Below are 27,465 nucleotides of genomic sequence, written 5' to 3' on the forward strand. Positions count from 1 at the left end.
TTATCTACGAAAATAGTCGTGAAAAGTTTATAACTGCATTATCTACGAAATATTTCATAGGTAACTTATCTACAAAAATCGTCGTAGGTAATTTATCTACGATAACCTTTGTAGGTAATTTACCTACGAAAACTTTCATAAATAATTTACATACGAAACTTTTCGTAGGTAATGTTGTAATATTAATATATATATATATATATATATATATATATATATATATATATATATATAATATGGATATTAGAGATGAGAGAAGAAAAGGAGAAGTTGTTGAGCATCGGTAACAATTACAATCCTATATACGTATCATAGGAGGGACAAAAGAAGAATAGAAAAATAAGAATGTATGACATGTAACAATTCAATGATTTATAAAGAGAAGGCACAACACAAATCATAGCCTCTCTAGCTCCAGCAACAGGTCCAGAATACAACCTACATTAGTAAAAGAACACCAAATGCCAAAGTTTGAAAGTTGAATTAAAAAAGCAAAATATATAACGTTATATTGTATATCCTTGAAAATAAGTCGATTGCTTTTCCAAATTGAATTGTAAGATACCAAAAGAAGATTTCATAACACACTTACATGTCGTAAGCACAAGTTGCTCCTTTGTTTACCCACTAATTACCTGGTTTCAGAGTAATGCAATTAAAATGGTGGTGTGAACAATATATATATATATATATATATATATATATATATATATATATATATATGCATTTAATAGTTGATGATAGATTTTGTGCATAACACTAAAACCTACCAAAACAAGTTTTGACCAAGAAAATAATGCCCCCGATAAATCCAAAGAGACCAATATGTTGGGGTTCACGACACTTCAAAAGCATTGGCACCACCAACTTGTAATTTATCTACAAAATTTTCGCATGTAATTTACTTTTATTTTACCTACGAATTTTCATTTTATCTATTTTTACTTTTCGTAGATAAAATAAAGTTCCCTATGAAAAATATTTGGTAGATAATTTTTTCTAGACAATAATCAATTTTCTTGTAGTGTGTATGAAGTGTCAACTTAAGTTAAACACCATATTTTCATAATAAGACTTTTGTAAATGATAACTTATTTAATTGATTTGAATTACTCACCACTCTACTTTGAGACATGTTATAATAAAGCTATAAAAAAAAAAATTCATTGATCACTAGAAAAAAAAGACATTCAAAACATCAACTACTCATCGTAATCCAATCTTCACAAATACATGATATCATATCTCTAACATGTATACAATTATTTATATACAATTTCATGGAACAAGTCTCTTTTGGATAATATTTGTTGGATAAAGTAAATTAATGAAATTGTTTTGCTTATAAATTGTATATGGGTTAAATATGTTTTTGATCCCTTAACTTTTAGTAAAACTTTGAATTAGTCATTTTTCGAAATTTTGGTCCAATTTAGTCTTCTAACTTTTGAAAATATATGGATTTAATTTTAACCCTATTTTATTGAATTTATTTAACGTTTCGAACACGTTTCAGGATAACATTTGAGTTGTTTACATCATTTGACACAATTTCGTTTTAATGTTAGCTGAAAAACGTGTTTGAAATGTTAAATAATTTTAACAAAATTTGGTTAAAAGGACAAAATTCAGGTATTTTTTAAAGTTGGAAGACTAAATTGGACTAAAGTTTCAAAGTGAGATTAATTCCAATTTTTACTAAAAGTTAACGGACCACAAATATATTTAACTCATATCGATATCTGTAGGTAATACAATTATGAATAGAGAAAGACCAGGAAAAAAATAATCGATGTTTTCTTTATTTAAAACTCTACTAATATAAGTTTGTTGGTCCACAAAAAATTTAAAATTTAAGTCTGTTGGTCACAAAAAACCTAAAATTTAAGTATGCCAAATCTAAATTTGTTCTAAAATAAACTTAAAAGGTCCAAAATAATAAGACTTAAAAAACTTGTTTTGTGGTAATATAATCCTAGTTAAATCAAAATTTGCATAATTAAAAGCATTTGTATCATAATTACTTTACCTCCGAACTTCAAAGCAAAGTAAGTTCCTTAAAACTTTCGTTTTGCATCATACAATTGCAAATACAACATAACAAGACAGAAATTATGTTCATTTTTCTATTGTGATTTGTAGAGTACTATCTTATGGCTCCATGACCATTTGGGAAACTAACCTGATTTAATTTGTGTTCATTCAGAAAATATTTTTACTATAATTGATAATCATTTTGAATTAATATGATATTTTTATAGCATTTGGTTTAGTTGGACATTAAACTAATATGATTATGTTTGTATTGGTCAACTAGTTTATAAGAGACAAGACACTAACTTTATAAAAAATAAAAAATAAAAAGTCTTACCAAACGCACTTCCTTATCTGAAATGTTACTCAAGTATTATTTCAGCAAATTATTATCTATTCTATTTTTTAAAAGGAAGAATCAAATGAAAATAATGGTTACCTTAATACTTGAATAATATTGTATCATTAAATTGTAATCTATTTAAATAAGATATAATGATTGAAATAGAAGCACCCACGTTATTAATTTTAAACACCTAAGAATATATATTTTATTAATATAATTATATGGGAAGTCATTCATTTGATTAAAATTTCAAAGTTGATAATACAATGCTCAAAACAAATTATACCCTAGACAATGTGATAGTGTAATTAAACCAAAAAAAAAAAATCTAATCACAAAAAACATGACTGGTCATTTCTTAAAATGTTACATTTAATCATCAGCATTTCATAAATATGACCGTTTACTACAATAAAATATTTTATTAGTAACAGTGATTAAAATTGTTAGTATAGTGATCTATTTAATTATTAATTTATAAAATAAAAAAATTATAGATTACTAAAATAGTCACTATTATGAATAAAAAATTATAATTGATCTTTAGATTAGTTTCTAAAATTTAACTATCAAAATTTTAATATCAAAGTAAATTAGTCCCTAAACATTAGCGATCTTAATTTTTGCTACTAAATAAATTAGTTTATAAATTTGTCTATAATTAATTAATAATCAATTTAACAACAAATTATAATATTTTATTCATAATAGTGATTATTTTAGTAACTAATAATTTTTTATTTTGTAAATTGGTATCTAAATTAGTCACTATAATGACTAACAACTTTTGATCACTAACATTAGTTAATGAGATATTTTGTTGTGGTGTTTGTCTTCATACATTTTATTATCATAATTTGTCTTTCATATTTTACTAATTTGTTGAATGTATAATAAAGTTGTAACACCCCATTTAAATAATAACTTTAATTTAAATGAAATGCCACACAAATAGAAATGTAGTGACAAGTCCTGGAGTATAAACGCTACTCCTGACAATATCCAGAGGATGCTAGAAGAAACCAAGGCATACCACGATGCCGGATACAAACCAAATCCAAGGACCTCAAAATAGTTAATAGAGTACTAAAGGGCAAATTAGTACATGGGCCATAGTCCTAAAAAAAACTCAAAGAAACATAAAGTCCAGCCCAGGTAGACTATGCAACGGAACCATCCCTTCCCTGTTGACCTCGAGTACCTCTCGCATCTGCTCCCATCAATAAATTGATGATCATCGCAAAAGTAGAAGAACAACATACAAAACTATCAAATAAGCAAGGGTAAGCTAGAGCCGAAAAATAGTGTTATCATGCAATCATATACTCTTTCACAGTCAACTATACATACATCGTCCAAACATGTTCTGACCTTCCACACAATACACTAAGACTCGACACGACTCATCCGGATACATGTAATCTAGTTGGATTTAGCGGATGCTTGCACTTGTGGTGGATTACCCTGCTCACCCCCAAGCTATGTGTTACAAGTGTTACAATGAATCAATTCCCCCACGCACAAGGTTAGCCCTTAATGAGTTTCAGGCCTCCTCCTACTCTCACCACAAGAGTTAGTTCGCTCTAAGTGAGACTAACTGACCCCTTAGAGTGTCAGGATGCAACCTTACCTTGAATCCTTACCAAATTATATAGATGGGGCACCACCATGAACTCCCATTAACATGGGTCATGGAATTACGTCCCGACCACTGAAGCACGACCATGAGGTCTCACCTAGAGGCTCATGGGTTTACGTACTAACCACATACCAATCATACTTAATCAATCAAGTAATATTTATCACACACATAAATCTCATATCAACCCTTTTTAACCATTCCTCATCCATATTCCATGTTTAATCAATAATAACTCATTCTTCCCAATCCACGAATATAGAATTGTACCTCATGCCGATACCATGTCAAGAGTCATCCTTTCTTATCCATGAATCTTTCCATATCCCATATCAAATTCATACCCAACTCATCATATTCAATCCATGAAACCAACCATACATGTAACATGCCCAAATCATATTGAACTCATCCATTACAAACTATAGATTATCTCATTCATACATAATCACCCAATTCATACTTTAAGAGCAAGATCAACACAAACATAGAGCCAACAATTCAGAACAAAGAAACAACCAAATAGGCTGCATTCTCGCCCAACTTCCCGCTCAGGTAGAAAGGCCTCGCTCAGGCGAGAGGGACTCTCGCTCAGACGAGCTCCTTTCGCCTAGGCGAGAGCTCGACATCAAGAACAGTGGCCTTCAGCTCCTTCTCGCTTAGGCGAGACTTCCCTCGCCCGAGCGAGACACTCGCTCACTCAAAACGTGGTTAGTCGCCTGAGCGACAACTCGCATGAAATGGCATGGGTGAGCCTCTGTTAATCTCGCCTAGGCGAGACATGCTCGCTTGAACGAGAAAACCAGTGCTCACCACTATTCTCTCGTGCAACAGTCACCCAAACACGCTCCAAAGAGTTCAAACATGTATTCCAGCAACTCATATTCACACACTGTCTATTTAATCATGAAATAAACGTACAACAAGTATATCTCACGAAATATACAGAAGGATCTAGCTTCCCTTACTTGGAAATAGCTAGAACAGGACCTCGACTCTAAGCAGTGGGCACGACAGCTCAAGGAACAACTTAAGGAGCTGGAAAATTAAAGGAACAGTAGGGACATAAGTTACCCAGAGTAGTAGTAGCAGAAAAGGAAAGCACGAATGATGAAACACTTATGTGGAGAAGAAATGAACTGGTTCACACTTGCCTGACCAAGGTGGTACCAAACCCTAGCAGAGGGGGACGACTGCAACTCTAAGGAAAAATGGTTGATTTTGAAAGCAAGTAGAATGAGTGTGTTAGGACAGACTTAGGATCTTTGGTTCCCTATGGACTAGTCCTCGGCCCAACTGATTTGGGGCAGCCTTTTTAAATTAGGGCAAAAAATAAAACAGGTTTTACAAAAGTGGTGACATAATCTTGAAAATAACATCATTTAATTATTATTATTTCAAAATAACATCGTTTTATTATTAACATAATGATAAAATATGTAAAATATGATGATGAAGTGTGCGGAAAAAATTTAGATGGTAAATATGTGAAAACGAAAACCTTGATAGTTCATTATTAAAAAACAAAATTAAATTATGAAATTTATAAAATCACAATAATCGAGAAGTCAAGTATATAGTTATGACTAATTCTTTTCGTAACGCAATATTATAAAGAAAATGTGTATATATAATATATAGAAAGTTCAAATAAAATAAGTTTTAAAAAGATACAAATTTAACTAAACGAAGTAATTAATTTTATAATATATATATATATATATATATATATATATATATATAACTTCTTAACTTTAAAATATATTCGAATTTTGAATCCTTTAGTATAAACTTGAAAAGAAATGGTGCTTTTAATAATACTAATATATATTTAGAGATTAAATTAATAATAAATGAGTAATCATAAAAAAAAATTAAAATTATTATTTTGTTTTAAATTTTGAATGCTACTCCATTGTTCGGTTCCTATTATAAGACTTATTTTTGAAAGAAATCACTAATTCTATGAAATATTTGAGTATTTATATGAAGCACAATAATATTTTATTTACTTTTAGGAAAAGCACTAATATTTCAACATTCCCAATGTTGCGGAATCAAAGTAATGAAATTTAATAAAAATTTGAATTTTATGTCTGCATTCTGGAAGATTTGAAAAACCAAAATTAGAAAGAAAAGAACAAAAAGGAGAGAAAAGAATTTGACACAATAGCCCATAACATAAGAAAGATGAATTCAATGGAAGAAAGCGTGTGAATTTGTTTGTTTATATGTATATTTGTATTTGTTTGACTGGTCTTTGCTCTCTCTCTCCTTTCTCTGTTCTTTCTTTGAAGAGAGAGAGGGAGAGAGAGAAAGGGTCACCGGCCGCCCCCGCCAAACGTACCCTCCTCCCTCCTTCCTTTCTACAATAAAAGTCAATTTCGTGACCACCTACCCAACCGGTAACCGGTCCCCTCCCTTCACTATGCACATATATTGACCCTTTTATCATCTTTCTCAAATTTCAATCTTCATATCTTGATTTCTTCATCTCTGCTCTTAATTCTCATCTGGGTATACGAGTTTTTGGAAAAGGTTTAGTTTTTATTTGTTTTTTGAATTGGATTGGATTTTGGCCATGTCTACGTCCGCCGCTGGGGGTGCTGGATCCAATGATTCCAATGCTGGCAGGAGACAAAGCAAGAAACCCAAGTGTAATCATTCTCTTCTGTTATCCTTTACTTTTTGGCTTTTCGTTTTTATTTTTGAGGGTTTTCTTGTGTTGTCGTGTGAATTTTCGTTTTTTTTTTTATGGGGAAGGGTTGATGGTTTTGTTGAGGTTTGTTTCTCAAAGGAGGATAAAGTTTTTCTCTTAAGACCCTTTTTGAAGCTGTTGTTTCGAGAATTTATTATACTTTGTTTAGCAAACATTGCCCCTTTTTATCTATCTGTTGGTGTTTCTGTAAGGAAATGTTTTTGACATGGATTTTTTTGTTGAGCTAGTTGAGGGGTTTTTGTTATTTTAAGAAGTTATACATCATGTTTGTGTTTGTGTCCTTTGTTGTTTCTAATTGCACAGAACTTTGTTGACTAAAGTTCTTTGAAATTCTTGAAGTTAGAGAGTATGCTTTGATTTATCAACAATTGTGTTTGTATCCCCATTTATTTGTTTTGTTTGTTAGTGTGTAAAGAGATGCTTTTGACATTTGTTGAGCTAGTTGAGGAGGTTTATTGTTGAGCTAAATGAGGAAGTTATGCATCAAAGTTTTGATTTATCAACAATTGTGTCTGTGTCTTTTGTTGGTTCTAACTCCAACTCCTTTTTTGCCTCCCAGACTCAAAGTTTACACAACAAGAACTACCAGCGTGCAAACCTATTCTCACACCCCGAGCAGTAGGTCTACCTGTTTGGATATGTTGTCAGTGATTTTCTTCATGTTTTTAGAAGTCATGGTTTACATGGTGTGTTACTTTCCATGCAGGTTATTTCAGCCTTCTTGATTGTCACCATTGTGTTCATTCCCATTGGAGTTGCTTCGTTAATTGCTTCGCATGATGTACGCTTGAGTGCAATACTTTTTGAACTATGCTTACCAGTTCTGTATATTATGAGTACTGTTGAGTGCTGATTTTGATTATATCTATCAGGTTGTTGAAATTATTGATAGGTATGACTCTCAGTGCATACCATCAAATGTGACAGACAAGGTGGCATACATTCAAACTCCTGGTGAAAAGCCATGCAACAGGGAGCTACATGTAAGTTTTCTTGATGCTGATTTCTCTTATTGGTGTTTAACCATGGCTCTGCTCCCATAATTGATGATTGTGGATTTCAAATTTTGATGGTTGCTTAATGTGTTTGATTTTCAATACTTGTGAATAGGTGGACAAGCGTATGAAGTCTCCTATCTATGTTTACTACCAGCTTGACAACTTTTACCAGAATCATAGGCGGTATATACTCCTTTTATTTCTTGTGAACCACGCAATTCTATCACCAATCTGAATTTTATATTTACCAGCCAATGAGAATTTTATTGTTATTTAATAAGGATTCAAGCATTCAACAATGGTTTATGGTTGACTGCCAAATATCTTACACAACCCTCTCCTTCATTGGATTGCATTGCACTGAACTTCAGATTTGGTTTCATGCTTGTCTGCTACAATTTTAAAACAATGCAAAAAGTATTTTAACAAATAATAATTGTAAATCTTTGAGTTGTAAGTTGTGACTCTTTTTTAACTTGAAGAGGTTAACGGAAGTGCATCAGATATAAAAGTTTAAGAGGCAATTATGAACTTCTTTATTTTTCAAGCATTCATCTTATATTCTGAATGGTTCATCACCTCTATGTCTTCAGTGACTGGTTCCTTCAATAATTCAGTTTCAAAGTCTGTTTGATTAATAGTGGAATGTAATGCAAATGGTTTTTTTTTTTTTATGTAATTATTATAACTATGTTATTTGGTAATTTAGGTATGTTAAAAGCCGAAATGATGAGCAGCTGAGGGATTCCAAAAATGCTAACTCAACAAGTGGTTGTGAACCTGAAGATTCAGCAAATGGAATGCCAATTGTACCCTGTGGTCTTATAGCTTGGAGCTTGTTCAACGATACATACAGCTTCTCACGCAACAGCGTTAATTTGACAGTGAACAAGAAAGATATCTCATGGAAAAGTGACAGGGATCACAAATTTGGAAGTGATGTTTTTCCTAAAAATTTCCAGAGTGGTACTTTAATAGGGGGTGGTCGTCTTGATGAAAACAGATCTGTAAGTCTTTCTTTGAACTCAAATTTTGATAAAAAAAAAAAACAAAGAAGCATCTCTGTGCATGATTCTCCTTTTTTCATAAAGTCCATAAATTGAGGGTGTTTGATATGTGCATCAGTCTATATTGTAAGTTCTTGTTTAAATATAAACATATTTGTTCTTCCAACTTTTGGTTTAATATTGTTCTGTTGCTACTTAATTACACTTCAGTCTGTCTACTAGTAATGATTGGTGCACATAGGTTTTGTATTGTTTTGATCTTATGTTTTTCTTACTAAAATTGTTCTCTAAACCAATTTTTGATTTTGAGATCTGAAACTACCAATATAGTTATATGATAAAGTTTGAAATAGTAGAAATATCTTGTTAACTATCTGTGTTGAATATAACTGGCTTAAACAACTCAGCTAATCCTTTTATTGTTCATTGTTCATCTGTGATTATCTTGCATCAATGAGAAAAGTTGCTCACTTTTTGAATGTTTATGGAACAGCTGAGTGAGCAAGAGGATCTTATTGTTTGGATGCGAACGGCAGCTTTGCCAACTTTTAGGAAGTTGTATGGAAGGATTGAAGTGGATTTGGAGAAAGGTGATGTCATTAAGGTGAATTTGAACAATAACTACAACACATACAGTTTTAATGGCAAGAAGAAGCTTGTTCTGTCAACTACTACATGGCTCGGTGGGAAGAATGACTTCCTTGGCATTGCTTATCTCACTGTTGGAGGATTGAGCTTCTTTTTGGCTATGGCCTTCACTGTTGTATATCTTATCAAGCCAAGGTAACCAAATCCCCTTCTACTTTCTACCTTGCATGTCTCTTTTGACTCTATTCTGTTCATGGCATAGCATAGTGCACTTCCTCATTCTGTTCCTTAGTTTCTTAAATATGTATTTGACCAGAAATGGTGTTCAATGCCCTCATTTTTTGCACACATTAACATATCTAACTTAAAAGTTCTCCCATACCAGCACTTAGAATTCATCCCTGTTTAAAACTTTGATATATTTTGGTTTTTCAACTTTGAAAATGACTGGACAATAAATTGAGACTATATCAACAGTTTACGTGTTAAATAGCCTTAGCCTTCGAGACTGACATTTGAGTTAGAATGTGGTTCAAATAACTCAAACACCAATTCAAAACGCCACTTGACATGTCTAAACAATTTAACACAATTGGGTTAGAATGACTAAATCCATTCGTTTTTAAAGTTTGAAGATTAAATTGTATCAAAGTTTCAAACAAGGACAAATTTCAATTTTATGTTAAAGTTTAGGGACTAAAAACATATTTAACCCCTAAACTATTGATCACTACCCCATTAATCAATGTGATTAGAAGCTACATATTGGTCTAGTTAATTGTTTACCTAGTGTATTGCAAATTAATTGTGTATTTAATGTAGTTCATGTTATGCAAGAGGTTTCTTCTTGCAACTAAAGATGGAACAAATAAAAACAAAATGGCATTAGTTTTTACGAGAAACTTGTATAAGAAGCAAAAGCCTAAATATCAAGAGTACATGATGCATGTTGATTCCCTTGTAACACACTCAACACTATATCCATTGAAATTGCTTAGTAGTTTCTTGTTTTGTCTGAAGTTGATATATTTCAACACCTAATATGATGATTGTGTCTTTGTTTAGGCAACTTGGAGATCCCTCTTATCTGTCATGGAATAGGAACCCTGGAGGGCAATGAGCAGAGAAACAGAATGTGCTTCATCTTCATAGATTTTTACACGGCTTGTGCATTATACAAAACTACAGTGGCGGTTGTAATTTTGTACATCAATCAATATTCACACATGCTAATAATAATAACTATTAAGATGTTAGGTGTTTTTATTGTCCAATACCCCACAAAAATTCTTCTAATGCCTTTCGGTTTTCTGCATCAGAATCTGAATATCTTGTATTTTGTGATGACATAGTGTTCAATATATGAGCTAGTTACTTCTATACAAATTGGGAAACATAGGAAAGTTCCTGCTAACTACACCTTTTGGCTTTTTTCTTGAGCGAAAAAGAAAAAAAAGTGGTTTTGTTTAAACTTGTAGGACACATTCTTCAATGATGTGATGTTAATCTGTGCTGAAATATTGATGTTAAAATAAAAATGATAAAATATACACATTAAGAAAGAATTTGAATTGAGACAACTACTCTTTTTTGTTGAACTGAAGTTTCTTAGTTTTGTAGTATCCTAACACTTGCCATGGTGTCTTTGGATAGAGGTATACTACTCACTATAATGTTTATTGTATTTTCATACATCTATGGTTTTGTAGTTATCATAATAATGGGAAAAGAAATTGATTGTAATATTTTACCATTTTTATTTAATAATACTCATGTTAATAATTCGGGCAAGTAAAGATAGGTATTAATTAATAAGATGAAACTTCAAATTTAATTGAAATTATGTATATAATAATTAAAATATTGAATCAAATTTTTGTTAAAATATTATGACAATTAAATGATATCAATGATAATTGCAAAGTTAATGACTAGAAGAAAATGTAGATTAACCTACAATTTTTAGTTTACAGATCTTAAGGAAATGGATATTAAGAATAAATTATAATAGTAATAAATTTTAGAAATGTTATCAAACATAACTCTTATTAACGGTTATAGTTTATTAAAATCATAAATGTTGTTAATCTATCACTACTAAAAGAATATATATTTCCTATCAATTTTTTGTTTTTTAAAAACACGTACAAATTTTGTTATGAATTTTATTATGAATGATAGTTTGTAAATATTACTATTTTTATTGTAAAATATTGTTACAAAATATTTTTTTATAAAATTTTGTAAAAAGTATTAACGAATTATATAATTTTGAATTATATAATTTTGTAAAAAATAATTTTTCAGACAATTAAAATTCATAGAAAAGAAAATAAACAATATTTTTCTCTTGCAAAATTTTATAATAGAAAAACAATTTCATAAAATATTAAAGATTCTAATAATATCAGTTATTTTATTAGGATCACTCGAATATTTTAGTTTTCTATTCAAAAAATAATATATATATATATATATATATATATATATATATATTATTATCACTTTTCAAATTCAAATACTCTCCATTTAAATTATTCATACAGAAAATAAACTAATAAATTTTCTCTATCTTAATTAAATGATTATAAAAAAATTTATTTCTGTACCACAATATATATAATTAAAATGAAGTTAAAAATAGAAGGATTAGTAGACAAAAGAATAATTAATAATATTTTTAACGTTAAAAACAATAAATAAATAAAATCTTCTAGAAAGGATTAAATCGTTGTATAAAATATAGGGCAATGTTGATTGCTCATCTAACGTAGGCATGAAAACCTATTAATTAATGTATTAATTACAAAGAAAGACATTGAAAAAAAAAAAAAAATTCCCCCTAATGAGATATTTTACCAAAACTCTTCTAATTTGAAATTTTATCATATGAATATTATTGCTAAACATTTAATATTACACATCCTATTACAAGTAAATATTAATATTGTAGCAGGAGATCATGTAAAGTTTTCTCTCTAAGAGGTCCATTTATTGATTTGTAAAATAAATTTACTATTATTATTTTAACTTTCTGGTATTATAAGTGCAAAACTACTCCCTGCTCAAAAATTAAGAATGAAGATACTATTTTAAAGTGTCTTTTTGATGAGTTAAACAATTATTATCAAATTTAATAATTCAACCTTATCTAATTATAATCGAGTCAAATTGCTAAATAAAGTTAAACTCAATCCTATTATGGCTAATATTTGGTTTATGAAACTTGACCCAACAGGCTACTACAAAACAATCCCAATATATTAAAATCAATTTAGACAATTTTTTCTTTAAAAATTTTATAAGAGATATTAAAAAAGAATAGAATATACTTCTTTATAAATTAAAATTAATTTATCCACAAGTTAAAAAATATAAATTTAAAAAATTATAAGAGAAATATCATAAAATTTATGCTTAAGGAAAACAAGAAAACAAAAGGGGCTTCCATTTTCCATGATAAAATTTAGTATGACAATAACTAAGACAAACCTATCACCATTTTTTCTTCCTTTCTACTGATGTTGAAAGCATGTTTTTTCACTGAATCTGGTGTGAGGATATTTTGCAAAGTTGCATTAAAATAAACAATTAAATGAAAAAAAAAAAAAAAAACTTGAATGAATGAAATGAAATCACTTAAATACATTACTCATGAAACTCTCACAAGAATGTTGGTCAGGTATGCGCCTTCAGGATATGATGGATCAATAGGATGATCACATGCAGCTCCAGACTGTCTGAGAACAGTGATTCTTCTACCTGCCATAGATGCTGCACCCTAATAAAGAGATAGAAGATTCTTAAAATGAAAGTTCTTGTGAGTAAGGAATTAGTAAGTATTCTTTAATTTAATGCTATGTGATCCCAAAGCCACAAAAATTTTCTCATCAAAACAGAGTCATTAATTTGTTATAATTAATTACAATCAAATAAATTTATGCCAGAGTATGCTTACCAAAAATGCTAGAGTAGTATGATTAGATCCCTTTTAGTAAATAATGAAAAGGAATCGTGGTTATTTATTTCTATTAATAATGTTTCTATTTTATTTCAGCATCAGAACTTGCTGAAATGTTTGTCTTTCATGTTTTGTCATCAATGTTTCTTTTATAAACAGATAAATAAAATTTGCACAATATTTTTCATGAATATGAATATATCTGAACAAAAAATATTAAGGATAGCTAACTAAAAATAAATATAGATTTCATTTCAATATAGATAACATTTTGTTATACTTTTGCTTTCCTGTACAACTTAAACCAAAGAACTTGAATCGTCTTGGAAAAACTTGCACAAAAACTGGCAGCCACGAAATTTGGTATTCAACAATTTTTGAAAAATAAGTGATGATTAAACAAAGGGAAATTACATTTACATGATGCTAACATATCCTATAGTCCAGAGAAAGACAATTATCTCTTTTATGTTTTTTATTAAATGACACTCATACTCACTATGGTTTAAAAAGACATTAACTTGTCTCATGATTTTAATAAATAACATTCACCTCTCTTATGTCTTTACTAAAGTGACACTCACCTTACTTTGTTTATAAAAAATAAATATTGTAAGTTTTTTGTTTATAAAAAACCCTTTCATTTTTTAAAAAAAGCTTCAACTTTTTTTCATTTTAAAACTTTAATTTTTATTTTTCATAATTTTTTATTTAAGTTTTGGTCATTATGATATTTTTAAATAAAATAAGAGAAGTATGAGTCAGTTTATAAAAAGTAGGAAGAAGTTGAGTATCATTTATTAAAAACATAAGAAAGGTGAATGTATATTTAAAAACCAGAAAGAATGTGAATGTCATTTAAGCATAACAGAGGTGGGTGTTTATTTTAAAACCAGAGGGAGATTGAAAGTTGTTTGGCATAACTTAATACAAGGGAAGTGCAATATGTTCTAAAACAAAGGCTAAATATTTCACTGAACATTTTCTTTTATTATTCAAAAACTATCCACTGTCTGTTGATAAAACAAGGACATAAAATTAGGATTCTTAAACTTGGTGACCTTCAAAAATCATTGAAAAAACAAAAAGTCTTGGCTGATGAACCCAGGTTTTAGATCTAAAGCATATAACTTACCTGAAGAATGCGTAGAAATATTCCACTTTGGGTCACAGCTCCAGAACAGGAACAGGTCATCAGAAAACCACCTCTTTTTGTGAGTTGCATGGCAAGGGAATTCAAATTCCTGTACATGCCAGATGCACTGTGTAGAACCTGTAAGGTGATAAAACATTCAAAGATAGAAAACTCTGAGCAGAAGAAACAATGGTCCTGCCAATTGTAGGATTAACATACTCATTTTGCATCCACAAGCATTTCATTCAATAAACCCAACTAAAGTGTAAAGCCTAAAACCAATTTGCATCACTTTGACCTCTATAGTCCTTAGTCACCTCAGCTACAACCAAGTGTAAACTTATGGTGTAACATAACAATATGTTTGCTGTCATAATTGGTACCTTTTTTGTTGGTGCTAGTTTAGGAGGATCGATGATGACAATATCCCAAGATTCATTTCTCAAGAGAGCACCCTTCATAAATTCAGTTGCATCTTCCTTCAGAAAGGATATTCTTCCAGGATCAATGCTGTTGAGTAGAACATTTTCTTTAGCAAGCTCCAAAGCTAGCAGTGATGTGTCAATACCTAACAAGGATGTTGGAATAATCAGACTTGTTAAATCAGTTCAGTAGCCACAGTGTAATACTGATCAAATAAACTATCACTGTATATATTTGTTTCCTGCAAAGACTTTTTAGAAGATTATTATAATATAAAAAGAAAAATCTCAATTGCTACTGATGAATTTTAAATCTACTTCTGAAGACTCATAGTATTTCAAGCCAGTAAAAAGAAATTCACCTACTTTTAAGAAAAAAGAAAAAAGAAACTATTGGCAGTGATACAGAATAGCTCTTAGGTTATTGTAACATATTAGGGTGGGCCTATATATCGTGTAGGGAGACAAACTATAGAGTCAGCTATTCCCACTCTTAAGTTTTCATTCCAATTCTTGATCTTCTTGTCTAACAGGATGAGAAGTTTAGTTCCAAGTTTGTATTAGAGTCGGTATACTTAACATCACTAGCTCAAGAATGGTAAGGTGTATGCATCCTTCCTTTCCAAATTTCAAGCATGAGACAGTAAAACAGCAAAGTATCAACAGCATTATAATGTCAATCGTAAGCAGTGACACTTATTAGAAAAAAAAAATGAGAACTAACAACATATAACCTACCAGTGACATTTAAAGCACCTCCACGCACAGCATTTAGAGCAAAACCACCACTATAGCAGCAAAGATCAAGAACCTTTAGACCATCTGAAATTGTTGATATAAACTGCCGATTCTCACGCTGATCTGCATAAAATCCTGTCTTCTGGCCCTTAAGTGAAATTGTGTATACAATTCCATTTTCCACAATCTGACAGATAGAAAGAACATGTCCCAAAATCAGCAAATCAGCAAATCAGTAAATTTCATGTCTTCATGAGCACACACTGACACACAGCAAATCAGCAAATTGCACACACTCACAAAAAAATATTTTAAGAAGTGAAAATGCAGGTCATATTTTTCAGATCCTTAGTTCTGGACACCTTATATGACTATAACACATTGTGGAGCAAAAATATACAAGTGATACACATAATACGAGAATAACAAAACACAAAAGAATATATTAAGTTCACTCAATATGGAAATTCCAGTGTGCTTTTTCCGTCCTTCTGTAAAAACATCACAGCTTCCATTTAACAAGTTCTGTTCAATTACATTTTCATTAGACACATACATGTTAGAAGGTTGATTCAGTGGTTCTTCAAATTTTGTGATTAACCTTATAGAGCACTTATTATTTATTGTGTTTGTGCTATTTATTTTGTGCCACACATCAATTTGATGACTGCAAAGAAATCCATGAAGAAAATAGTAAGGCTGTTGACTATGCCGAATACATGTTCCTTTACTAAGATCAAACTCAGGCTTAGCCTTTCCCATACAAAACAACGTATGCCCTGCCCCCAAGGTTTAAGTAAAGAAAAAAATTGCATTGTTGATCGTTGCATACCTTTGTTCTTTCAGGACATGTAGATGGAGGCATTTCTTTTAATTCAGATTCATTCACCCCGTCTTCCTTCAAAATATCAACAGATGGCCTCCAATTTATATGATTGATATAATTGATTTTCCCGAGACATGCCTCTATCTCTGATTTGTATTTCTCAACCCAAGCAGCAGATGATGCTACAACAGCTACATCTCCAAAGACATCAATTATCAATCCTGATAACCTGTAGGGAACAGTCAAACCCAATTCAAAATCATGCAATCTTCATGATTAGACCTACTTTGTATTTGAAGCTGTAAGGATAGAAATTCAAGTAAAAAGAGATATATGCATCTGGTAAAACATGTGCCAGATATTAATACCATGTACTGTTGGTACTTGGCTGTGCAAAACTACATTATTGTTAACATCCCAAGAAAAGATTTGAAAATAAAGATAAATATCATGTATTTATTGCATAGCAATTCTATAGAGATAGATTATCTGATATAGAGGAAACCTAGTATTCTCATTATGTGTAATTAATATAACTAGCCTATATAAATAAACTCCACATCATTCAAACACATGGTCTCGTCACTATTTGACTCAGTTTTCTTTCCCACTTAGCAAAATAAAGAAGATATGATACATCAATTTATAAAGTGGCTGGTAGCCATAATGGTAAACGCAGGCATGCTATGTGTATTATTAAAGAAAATCATGAAATGAAGTTTAACATATAGCATACTTAACTAATAATCTAAGTTAGATGAGAATCACTCACACCAGAGGCTCCACCAAAAACACACCCAATGACTCCCTGCCATTTTCCCAAATTTCCCCTCCCCTTTATCTTTGCACTCTGACCATTTCCCCCTCCATCCTATGCACCTTGCCACATTGGCAAGGGTGCTACAAATCAAATTCATATTCTGATCCTTACTCTTATTTTTTTAGCATAAATGAGCGCCTGATAGGGTACATTAAAGTTGACAATTTGAAACATAAAAAGAAAAGTTAAAGCCTTCATCTCTCACCTGTCACCTTCACTGTTGATTAGACGGTATGCATTTGTGTGGACTGATGGAAGACCCAACCTTCTACGTACTTCAACAGCTGCATCAATTCTTGTTTCAATCAGTTTCTCCATATTCAGTGCACAATATGAATCACTGTATTATCAAGAATTAATGATCAGAGGTCTAGCGATGCAATGGAAAAGCAATGTTAAGAATTATAGTTATTCAGGCATTATTGCAATTCTTATGAAATTTAGGAAAATATATTCTCAGGTAAATATTATCATGTCAAGATTTTTTATTTGACCAGAATTTCATAGCTTAAGCAATTCACGTTTTGGTAATGATGTCATGCTAATAGAACATTATTATCAAAGGTTTTGTTAGATCCAATCCAAATGCAATGTAAAGGACTTGACTCAATAAGTGTGGACTTCTATTGTGGGGTATATAAGGTCTTGAGCTCCCTAATCACAATAGTTAGCCTTTGTGCTGTGGTTTCCCCAAGGATCTTATCGAATAGTATTAGAGTTGCCTTTTGTGTCTCGGAAAGGGCTACTGAGGAGGGTTTTGACCAGTGGAAGGTTCTAACCAAAAAGGAAATCACTCCGTGAACTTCAAAGAGTGTGAGTTGCCGAGACATCAGTTCTCAAGAACAATGCTATAACAGGGAATTGGGTATTATCATTGAAGGGTGAGTTCCCTCAAGTGTTTTTGTAATCATCAATCAGTATCACAGCCTTTTCCACCATGTCTCATAGTGCAAATGAGGCACAGCAAACTTGCATGGGCACCAAGGCTGTGCTGAGCATGGTAGAATGTTAGAATCCAAGGGCAAGTTTTAGGACTTGAGCCCCACACAGAAAGAATATGAATGTGAGGCTTCTAAGCCTTGGACTCTCCAATTACAATAGCAAACTTTTGTGGTGTTGTTCTTCCAAGGTTCTTATCAGAGTTACTTGTACCTTTAGATTCTTGTCTTGGTTTGCTTATCAAGGTAGCACATTGCCAAGAAACACATAATATACATACATACATATACATACATACACATACATATACATATACATATACATATATGTACAAACCTTGTAGCTTCATCTTCAAGCTGCATGAGCCGAACACAGAACATAGAAACCGAGTTGTACAAGCCCCATCCAATTGGTTTCTCGGTCCCATCTGCTACAAGAACAACATCTCCAGTCTTAGGAGGTGGCCGCCCGATTATTCTATCAACAGCTCCACTGTACACCATAGGGTTTCCATCCTTAAAGATTTGTGTCTTCCCCTTTTTCAGCACAACCTTTGCAACACCTACCAAACCCAAACTATTCATAAAATCATTCAGTGAGTTTAAAAGAATATGACTTTCCCATGTATGACTCTTGAACTAATCCATAGCACCTCCTGCTTTCTCAGTAAAACATCATTAATCAATAAAATAACCATTCTTCAAAAACGTTCCACGTTTTTCTTAGCTCGAAGCTTAAGATATTAGTACAGAACTCTCTGTAACTGCATGAACAACATTTGCCCATAATTTTCTGCAATTTCGATTACGAGAACTACAACTTAAAACCCTCGTTCAATTACCCTTCTCTCCAAAACTCCTTTTAATTTAAAAAAGTTGGTAAATTGAACTAGTGAGAAACAAAAAGCTCACTCTCTCACTGAGGAACAAAAAAACCCAAATACATGCATAACATTCGGAGGGAGAAGGAGAAAAAAAATGACACCTTTTGGTTGATGGAGGGCAATTTGTTGAAGGGTGGAAGCAGAAGCTGGTAGAGAACAAACTGAGAGTGACTTCATCAGCAGCGTTTGCAGCTTCATTTCTTCTTCGGAGTTCTTCTCTGCGATTTGGTTAGTATGGAAGAAAATAAAAAGACTCTAGAATTATTTTTTATTTTGTGTAATTTCACTTTATTAAAAATAAAATAACTAAATATATATTATTTGTTATGGGTTAAATATGTTTTTGGTCCCTCAAGTTTCAGCGAAAATTGGAATTAGTCTCTCATCAAAACTTTTGACCAATTTAGTCCTTTATCTTTCAAAATGTGTGAATTTAGTCCTTTTAACCAAATTTTGTTAAGTTTTTTTGACATTTCAAGCGCAGTATTTAAATTATTTACACTGTTTGACACATTTTTGTTTCAATGTTAACTTAAATACTATCATAAAATGCGCTTGAAACGTCAAATAAACTTAACAAAATTTTGGTTAAAAGGACTAAATTCACGCATTTTGAAAGATGAAGGACGAAATTGGTATAAAGTTTTGATGATGAACTAATTCCAAAATTCACTCAAACTTGAGGGACCAAAAACATATTTAACCCATTTGTTATATACTATATTAAAATTATAATGTAATAATAATAACATATAATATAAAATTAAATACTCTAAAACCCTTTGTGCAGAAAAACCCTTTCCGCCATTGTAGCAACTCACTCTCCACAGGTGCGTATATTCTCTGCGGTTCTATTAGTTGATGTTCATCTTCTCCACTGTTCATTTTTTCTTCACTGTTTATCTTTTCCCCTGAACTTTCATTTTCGTTGAGTTTCTTTTCCTACGTGGTTCTTTCGGAATTTTTTCAGTTTTTGTTCCTTCATCACGAACGATTCAGGTTATATGTAGGGGAGAATTTTGTAACGAATCGCGATTCTATTCGGACCGTACGATTCTTACGATTCTAACTACACTGCTTTAGGGTACATGAGTGTTCGCGACCCTAACATGACTACATTCAACGAAGTAGTCAAGTTAGTCGAGAAGAACAACGATCTTCTTCGCTTTAACTGAATCTGTCTTTGAATGAAAGAGATGCTAGTTCTAGTGGTGCTGGCTTTAAGAATACTAATCTTCTTTCTACTTTTTCTTCTACTGCTTCTATTTTAGAAGGATTTAAGATTCGTACTAATCATTCGTCATTTACTCGGAATGTTATAGAATTGGCAAAAGCACCTTTTCTTGATATACGTAAGCCTAGTATGAATTTAACCGGAAAAGTCGAGCAGTTATATGATGTCGTTTGGCTTTCGCTTTATGCCAGGACAAGGGTCATTGACAATTTTTTTTATGTTTTTGTGATTACCATTTTTGGTTTTGGCAGATTTTGAAGCAACAAAAATGGGAAAGAAGAGAAAGCGCATTGAGAGTAGTGAAGTTGTTGCACAGCCCAAAAAGGAAGATGCTGCCCCAGAGAGACCAGCGAGGACCCTTTTGGGTTGGAAGGATAAGAGACAAGTCACTGATGAAGTGGACGACAATAAGGTTGTTTCACCAATATTTAGGAACAAAGAGAAGGTCTTGGTCACTTGCTCTAGACGCATCAGTTACAGGTACAACCTAATACACACCCCATAACTTTTAGTTACAGATTTTTGTGTGCTTTTTCAAGTTTGGATTACTCTATTTTTGTGTCTTGATGTGCAAAGTATAAAGAACAGACACCTTGTATAGTGAATTCGGTTTTGTATATTGTTATGGTGTATGGTATTCATGGGTGGAGTGTTTATTTTGCATTAATTTGTAGGTACCGACATTTGATGTTAAACTTGGTGTCACTTATGCCGCATTGCAAGAAGGATAACAAGGTAGAATCAAAGGAAACTAAAGGCGCTACCCTTAACGAGCTTGTTGAGCTCAAAAGTTGTTCCTCGTGTTTATTTTTTGAGGTATTTTATTTATATGCAACAACACAGAGTTTTTTCAGTGCTGTGTTACTTCAATAATTTAGGATTGATGTGTTGTGCTGTTCTCTAGACTAGTATTTGCATTATATTTGCACTATTTGGAAAATGTGAAGCATGCTGATAGGTAGGGGAATTCTTTTGTTGGTTACAACTGTTGATGCTATCTCAATACAATATGGTAGTCATGAGTTTGAGTCTGGTCAACTTGTTATATTCTAATGGTGTCTGCTCTCGTTTTTTCGTATCAATTTCAGTGCAGGAAGCAAAAAGATCTTTATCTCTGGATGGCCAAATGCCCCAGTGGCCCATCTGTAAAATTTTTAGTTAGTGCAGGTAGTTTTGTGATCCCGTCATTGTCGTATTGTTAATAATGCACTAGTTTGCTTGCTCCCATTATGTAGAGTGAGTTATGATGTCTGTATACTCTAGGCATCACTGGTTATTCTTCCCAGTGAATTATGATGTTCTTTGTTTCTCTCTCTCTATCTATCTCGAGCATTTTTTATACACTTTTAGTGATTTTCGTTTTTCCTCCACTGCTTTTTCAGTGCATACAATGGAGGAGTTGAAACTAACGGGAAATCACCTAAAAGGTTCCCGACCACTTTTGACGTTTTCTGCAAATTTTGAAAAGGATGCACATTGGAGACTGTTAAAGCAGATGTTATTACAGGTATGTGGGTGGTTTCTTTCGTTGCAAGTTTTTTTCGATTTTGTCCATCTAGTTTCATCCGAGGAAATACGAAATCTTAACTTATGTTGATTACTTTGGTATTTGCATTTTCATAAGGTAAAGGCTAGCTTGATGATTTCATCATAGTTTGTAGGTTCATGAAGTTGTACACCATGAATTTCTGGCCTAATTAAGAACTGCTTCATGTGCTCTTTACCAATGTAACTGGGATCATACATTTTGGTTGTCATATATCTGCCTAGGAGCTTTTGCTCAATTTATTGTGTCTGATCGGAGAAAATTCAATTGATGTTATTGTTATGTCCATCTACTTTTACGTAGTTTGGATTGAGTAAGCCGTGTTCTGTTTAATGTATATTTTTCTGTGTGCAGTTCTCTCTATTTCTGATACTGTTGTCTGTTTACTGTATTTGATTTGATAATTTCTGATATACTATTTCTTTCTTTTTGTTTAGATATTTGAAATACCAAAGGACCATAGAAAGGCTAAACCCTTCCATGATCATGTTTTTGTTTTCTCAATAGCTGATGACCACATATGGTTCCGGAATTACCAGGTTTGTGTTTGTATTTGCACAAGATGTGAAGAGTGTCCTTTACTATTGCATTAATATAGAGGTTAAAATCTGGAGATCGCTATTAGGAGCATCTTTTCTGCCTACTTCTAAACAAATTAAGTGTATACATTGTGATTATAAATACGTCGATTGCTATTATTAGTCACAGGTTAAATGATTAAAGTGAAGTTTGGGTCGAGCATATTCAACCTTTTGTCCTTTACTTTCTTAGAAACATTACTGAAGAATCAACAAAAGTTTCTGTCAGTACAATTCAATTTAAAGGATTAGTTTTTGAAAAGACTTCAATAATATATAAAGAATGCTTAACCACAACAATTTTGAAGATGGAGGATGTTTGACCACTATAATGAGTTTAAATTTGATCTACTACCAGTATAAAATATTTTATTGTAAATGCATTATAATGAGTTTACAGTGTCACTTTTGATTTCACAGCTATACCTTTCTGCTAAATTTACTTTAATGTTGTCACTGATTTTACTTTGCCATATGTATGGCATGTGCTATTGTTGTCTTGTGATTAGGGTCGTGTAAAATTTGCCTTCTTTGGATTTAAGTTTTCTGCAGTTTGTTCATATTCAACAGTTTAGGAATAGGATCATAGAGATTGTATGCTTGCACTTACATTTCATCTGCATTTCTGATTTTTTATTGTTCTGCACTATACTCATTTCAAGTTTCAATTTCCTGTATATAATTGATATCCATTAGCATTTGCATATGTGAATTCTGCATTGTTGCACTGTGAAAACATAATCCGCATTGGTTTCATTTTACTGGTGCAGTTAAAATTGTCTTCTTAGGTTTTAATAGGTAATTTTCGTTTCTGCATAGGTCCTCTTTATCAACTTGCATTTTCCATGCATAAGCATCATACTACACTTGTTTAGACTTTTGCATTTGCATAGGAACCCAAAACCTGTTCTGAACCAGAATATATGCAGTAAACAGCTATCAATTTAGGCTTTCATATTTGATTTTCGGTGCTGCGTCTATTTTCTGAGTGGCTGTCATATTTTGCTCATAATAGCTATTTTGAGTCTGCTTAGTCTTTGCTTGGTTAGTTTGCATTCATCATTCATTACCATCATTATAGACTATTCTAGATCATCTTTGCATTCACATTCTGTTAAGATATCTTTAATATCTTATTTTCTGTTTCTATTGTTATTATTCTTCATATGTATTTTGGGCTTAGCCCATATGTTCTTTATTATAAATACAACCCCTATGTGTATTTTCTACACTAGAGAGATTAATCTCAATTTCTATTTTTCCTATATTCAATATGGTAACTAGAGCTTAAGGATTGTTTTTCCTGCCTTTGTCTCTGGTCCACTGCCAGCATTGTCCACCGCCGTCCGCCGTCGTCGGCCGCCACCATCGCCAGAGGTTCAGTTTTGACCGGCGATCGCACGTTTGTACTCGCCTCAACCTCGGCATTCCAAATCTGGGCTTCGTGTTTTCATTGGAGCACTTCCAATTTTTAGGGTTTATTTCTCTCCTCCATGGCGTCTTCCGCTACTGCCATGGTTGTCAAAATCACGACCCAAACGTAAGATCGTACGAGTCTACGATCTTTTGCATCCTCTCTGATCCCGCTCCACTTAAAACACACGATCTTCAAGGATCGTGTTGGATCGTCGTTGTAAATCGCAACTCGGCTGGGAACGGCGTTTCCGGCGATACGGTCCCTTCCAATCGCGACAGCGGTAATCCCTTCCAAACAGTGAGGAAAAAATGAGCAGACCTTGTGGCGGCAGTGACAACTGTAACAGCAGCGCCCTCTATCACCAGCGTTGAGTCTCACGGCAATGTCGACAACGACTTTCGCATCTCGCAGCAGCAGCAGCATTTTTGCATCTCGCAACAACAGCACCAGCTTCGCATCTCGCAACAGTAACACCAACTTCGCATCTCGCAGCGGCAGCACCACCTTTACATCTCGTAGCGGCAACAGCACTAGCTTCGCATCGCAGCGACAGCAACAATAGCCAGCTTCGCATTGTAGCGACAACAACAAATTTTAACCTAATTTCCAAAAACCCTAAATTTCTAACCTAATTTTTTAAACTTTCAAAAAGCCCAATTTTAAAAGCCCAATGTTTCTCAAAAGTAAAACCTGCACAGTAAAACCACAGTTGCTGGTGCTGCTGTTGCGAGATGCAAAGCTGCTGCTGTGAGATGCGAAAGTCGCCGTCAATGTTGCCGTGAGACTCGACGCTGGTGATAGAGGGCGCTGTTGCTACAGTTGTCACTGTCGCCACAAGGTCTACTCATCTTTTCCTCACTGTTTGGAAGGGATTAGCACCGTCGCGATTGGAAGGGGCCACTCCCAGCCGAGTTGCGATTTACAACGACGATCCTTGAAGATCGCATGTTTTAAGTGGATTGGAGAGGATGCAAAAGATCGTAGACTCGTTCGATCTTACGTTTTGTGTCGCGATTTTGACAACCGTGATTATAAATACAGACTCTATGTGTATTTTCTACACAAGGGAGATTAATCTCAATTCCTATATTCAATACATTCCATCCCTATCTGCCTAGCTTAGGTTCTCATGCATGCCATTTAATTCTTGCTTCTGTTTTTGAACTCTAAATGCATATCATTGTGGGTGATAATAGATTAGTCACTTGCATTTAACCTTTAAATTCTGCATTGTTAATATCATTCTGCATCAGTCATATTTTTTTTAGCATTTAAACATAATGCATGTAGATTCATTCAAATACTTTCATTTAGTTTTAATTTTTTTTCCCCCATTTGCATTATCATTCATTTTAGAAAGGATTAATTTTACAATCTAAAACTTGACACGCACCATTTCCTCGGATTTGATCCCAAGTCATCTTCTCTACTACATCAGGGGGATAAGTTGGGTTTTGTTAGCCTTTAATGCGACTAAAAGGTGAGTTAACAGTTATACTCATGACATAGTCGGTAGAAGATAATTGTTATTATTAGTTGTTCGCAATACTCCTGTTTAATGCGAACATGATGTAGTCTCATTTTCCCCAACCATATAATATTAATTTTTTCATGACACAATATTGTATTATGTGCTGCCTGTTGCTGATGCCTACCGAGAAAAGTTACATCCTTATTCCCTTGCAGATTTCTGCTCATCATAATGAATCAGACAAATTACCAAGGGGAGGCCTTGATAAAATGACATTGATTGAGGTCTGAAAACTGGTTGTTGATGTGTATTTTGATCTTTCAATTTCTAACATTCATTTAATCTGTTTATAAACTATTTGTTTAGGTGGGTCCACGGTTCTGCTTGAACCCAATTAAAATATTTGGTGGCAGTTTTGGAGGCCCAACATTATATGAGAATCCATTCTATGTATCTCCAAATCAGGTACCAATCAATTTATTTTTCATGTATGCTTAGAATTTCTGAAGCTTTCTACTACTAATAATTATATCTGTCATTGGTTGCTGGTTGTGATAGATTCGGGCTTTGGAGAAAAAGAAGAAGTCTGGAAAGTTTGCGAAGAAGGTCAAAGCAAAGACAAGGAGGAAAATGCATGAGATGTCTAATCCTCTGGAGCCTGATGAGTTTGCAGATATGTGGAAAGATTGATTTTAAATGCAGCAGCAGCTAAAGAGTAAGAAAAAAAAAACCATATTCCACCTTATAATGAACAGTTTTTGATGTGAATTGTTTTATATGTATAGCAATATCCTCCATAGCATGCATGTAAGGGAGACTTTTTTATTCTTCAATGTTATTTTCTGTAATTCTTGCGGGGGCTTGTTGTTCTCTTATCAAACATTGATTTTGTGGAAATTAAATTTTGGCATAGAAAGATTTCAGTTTTGAGTAAGATTGGGTTTGAATGATATGTTTATTATTGTGAGTTTGAGAAACATTCATTTGAGCTTTCAATCCCTCGCGAAAACTGAATCAAATTTTGGCCTATGCTTGAAAAAATATGTAGACATTTTTACCATGTTATTGTTTTCAATATAGTTTGTTTAGGTTGTTCTTTGTCAAAACAAAGGTATTGAAAGTATTTTAGTTCCCTTTCCAGAATTATCGATTTTTGGCTTCTTTATTCGTCGTTAATTTTAGGTGTGTTTTTTGTTTCTGGTTTTCTTAACAAAAGAGAAGGGGCTCCAAGGCCCAAAAATACAAAATGCCTTTAAACAAATTTTTGAACTTGTTTGTACCACAAATTATCTTTTCTGAAATATTTCGCAATAAAATTTATTATTTTGGAATGAATTTTTTGAAAGAGGTTAGAATTTATTCTAGAAGGAATATTCTTGACATAAAAATTATTGTTTTATTTCTTTTTTTTTGTTAAATATGTTTTTGGTCTTTTAATTTTTAGTGAATATTAGAATTAGTTTCTTTTGGAAATCTTAATATAATTTAGTCTCTTATTTTTAAAAATGTATAGATTTAGTCCTTTAAATCAAATTTTTTTTAAATTTATTTAACATTTCAGACATGTTTCTTAGTCAATATCGGAATGAATATATGCCAAACAGTATAAATAAACTAAAATATTAAAATGAAATATGTTTTAAAAAAATTTAAATTTAAAATAAATAAACATCAAATAAATTTAAATTTAAAAAAATTTGATTAAAATATTAAATTATGTATTTACAGAGTTCAAGTACTAAAAATAAATTTAACTTTTTTTTTTCTCGATAACCTTTTAAGCTACACGAATTTTATAAATCAAAGTATACACCTGTTTGTAATGTTTTTGGAAAGTTAATCCGTCAGTAGTTTCAGTTCGATATAAAGAATGTGCTTGAATTATGACTAACTTTTAACTTTTCAATTGATCAAATTTAAAATTTATTAGCTGATATATTCTTAAAAAACTTATAAATTGATGATATTTCGCTTGAACAATATCTCGGCATAGAACAAAAGTTTAAATAAGATAACCAATTTTTTGTATAAATATACTATAGGAAGGGTTTTTCTTCATTCTAAAATATATAACTGTGAAGAAAAACCGTGTAAGAAAATAATAATAAAAAAAAAAAAACTACTGACAACAACTCATTATCAAACTTAGAACACCTTTGATGTA

General features: G+C 32.2%; 3 protein-coding genes across 4 annotated transcripts; 2 read left to right on the forward strand and 1 right to left on the reverse strand.

Moving 5' to 3' along the window:
* Positions 1-6,281: 6,281 nt before the first annotated feature.
* On the forward strand, positions 6,282-10,713 carry LOC114169545 (ALA-interacting subunit 3-like). Its single transcript, XM_028054750.1, has 8 exons — positions 6,282-6,676; positions 7,298-7,356; positions 7,445-7,519; positions 7,611-7,721; positions 7,849-7,919; positions 8,446-8,743; positions 9,237-9,526; positions 10,397-10,713. The coding sequence occupies exons 1-8, from the start codon at positions 6,601-6,603 to the stop codon at positions 10,449-10,451; spliced, it is 1,035 nt and encodes a 344-aa protein (XP_027910551.1). The 5' UTR covers positions 6,282-6,600; the 3' UTR covers positions 10,452-10,713.
* Positions 10,714-12,813: 2,100 nt separating this feature from the next.
* Positions 12,814-19,304, reverse strand: LOC114168911 (ribosomal RNA large subunit methyltransferase I). 2 transcript variants are annotated; one of them, XM_028053884.1, is made up of 8 exons: positions 19,157-19,304; positions 18,509-18,734; positions 17,439-17,573; positions 16,420-16,642; positions 15,588-15,774; positions 14,811-14,995; positions 14,428-14,565; positions 12,814-13,093 (listed from the first exon to the last, which is right to left on the reverse strand). In XM_028053884.1, the coding sequence occupies exons 1-8, from the start codon at positions 19,251-19,253 to the stop codon at positions 13,010-13,012; spliced, it is 1,275 nt and encodes a 424-aa protein (XP_027909685.1). In that variant the 5' UTR covers positions 19,254-19,304; the 3' UTR covers positions 12,814-13,009. The 2 variants fall into 2 exon arrangements, with proteins under 2 accessions (XP_027909685.1, XP_027909684.1); XM_028053883.1 differs by having other exon boundaries at positions 12,814-13,112.
* A 514-nt stretch (positions 19,305-19,818) lies between these two features.
* On the forward strand, positions 19,819-26,235 carry LOC114170730 (ribosome biogenesis protein BRX1 homolog 1-like). The gene is made up of 9 exons (XM_028056277.1): positions 19,819-19,885; positions 20,541-20,769; positions 20,964-21,105; positions 21,378-21,456; positions 21,672-21,796; positions 22,273-22,374; positions 25,517-25,585; positions 25,668-25,766; positions 25,860-26,235. The coding sequence occupies exons 2-9, from the start codon at positions 20,558-20,560 to the stop codon at positions 25,989-25,991; spliced, it is 960 nt and encodes a 319-aa protein (XP_027912078.1). The 5' UTR covers positions 19,819-19,885; positions 20,541-20,557; the 3' UTR covers positions 25,992-26,235.
* The last annotated feature ends 1,230 nt before the right edge of the window (positions 26,236-27,465 follow it).

The sequence above is a fragment of the Vigna unguiculata genome, chromosome 11 (genome assembly GCF_004118075.2).
Source record: "Vigna unguiculata cultivar IT97K-499-35 chromosome 11, ASM411807v1, whole genome shotgun sequence".
Classification (NCBI taxonomy): domain Eukaryota; kingdom Viridiplantae; phylum Streptophyta; class Magnoliopsida; order Fabales; family Fabaceae; genus Vigna; species Vigna unguiculata.

Bases quoted from the DNA above. Each gene is read 5' to 3' on its own strand.
- LOC114170730 (XM_028056277.1), top strand. From the start codon at position 20,558: ATGGGAAAGAAGAGAAAGCGCATTGAGAGTAGTGAAGTTGTTGCACAG. The intron at 22,375-25,516 runs GTTTGTGTTTGT...ATTCCCTTGCAG, and splicing joins TATGGTTCCGGAATTACCAG to ATTTCTGCTCATCATAATGA. The intron at 25,586-25,667 runs GTCTGAAAACTG...CTATTTGTTTAG, and splicing joins ATAAAATGACATTGATTGAG to GTGGGTCCACGGTTCTGCTT.
- LOC114168911 (XM_028053883.1), bottom strand. From the start codon at position 19,253: ATGAAGCTGCAAACGCTGCTGATGAAGTCACTCTCAGTTTGTTCTCTA. The intron at 17,574-18,508 runs GTTTGTACATAT...TTGATAATACAG, and splicing joins CTTGAAGATGAAGCTACAAG to TGATTCATATTGTGCACTGA. The intron at 16,643-17,438 runs GTGAGAGATGAA...TGTTCCCTACAG, and splicing joins ATCAACAGTGAAGGTGACAG to GTTATCAGGATTGATAATTG.
- LOC114169545 (XM_028054750.1), top strand. From the start codon at position 6,601: ATGTCTACGTCCGCCGCTGGGGGTGCTGGATCCAATGATTCCAATGCT. The intron at 7,920-8,445 runs GTATATACTCCT...TTGGTAATTTAG, and splicing joins TTTTACCAGAATCATAGGCG to GTATGTTAAAAGCCGAAATG. The intron at 8,744-9,236 runs GTAAGTCTTTCT...TTTATGGAACAG, and splicing joins GTCTTGATGAAAACAGATCT to CTGAGTGAGCAAGAGGATCT.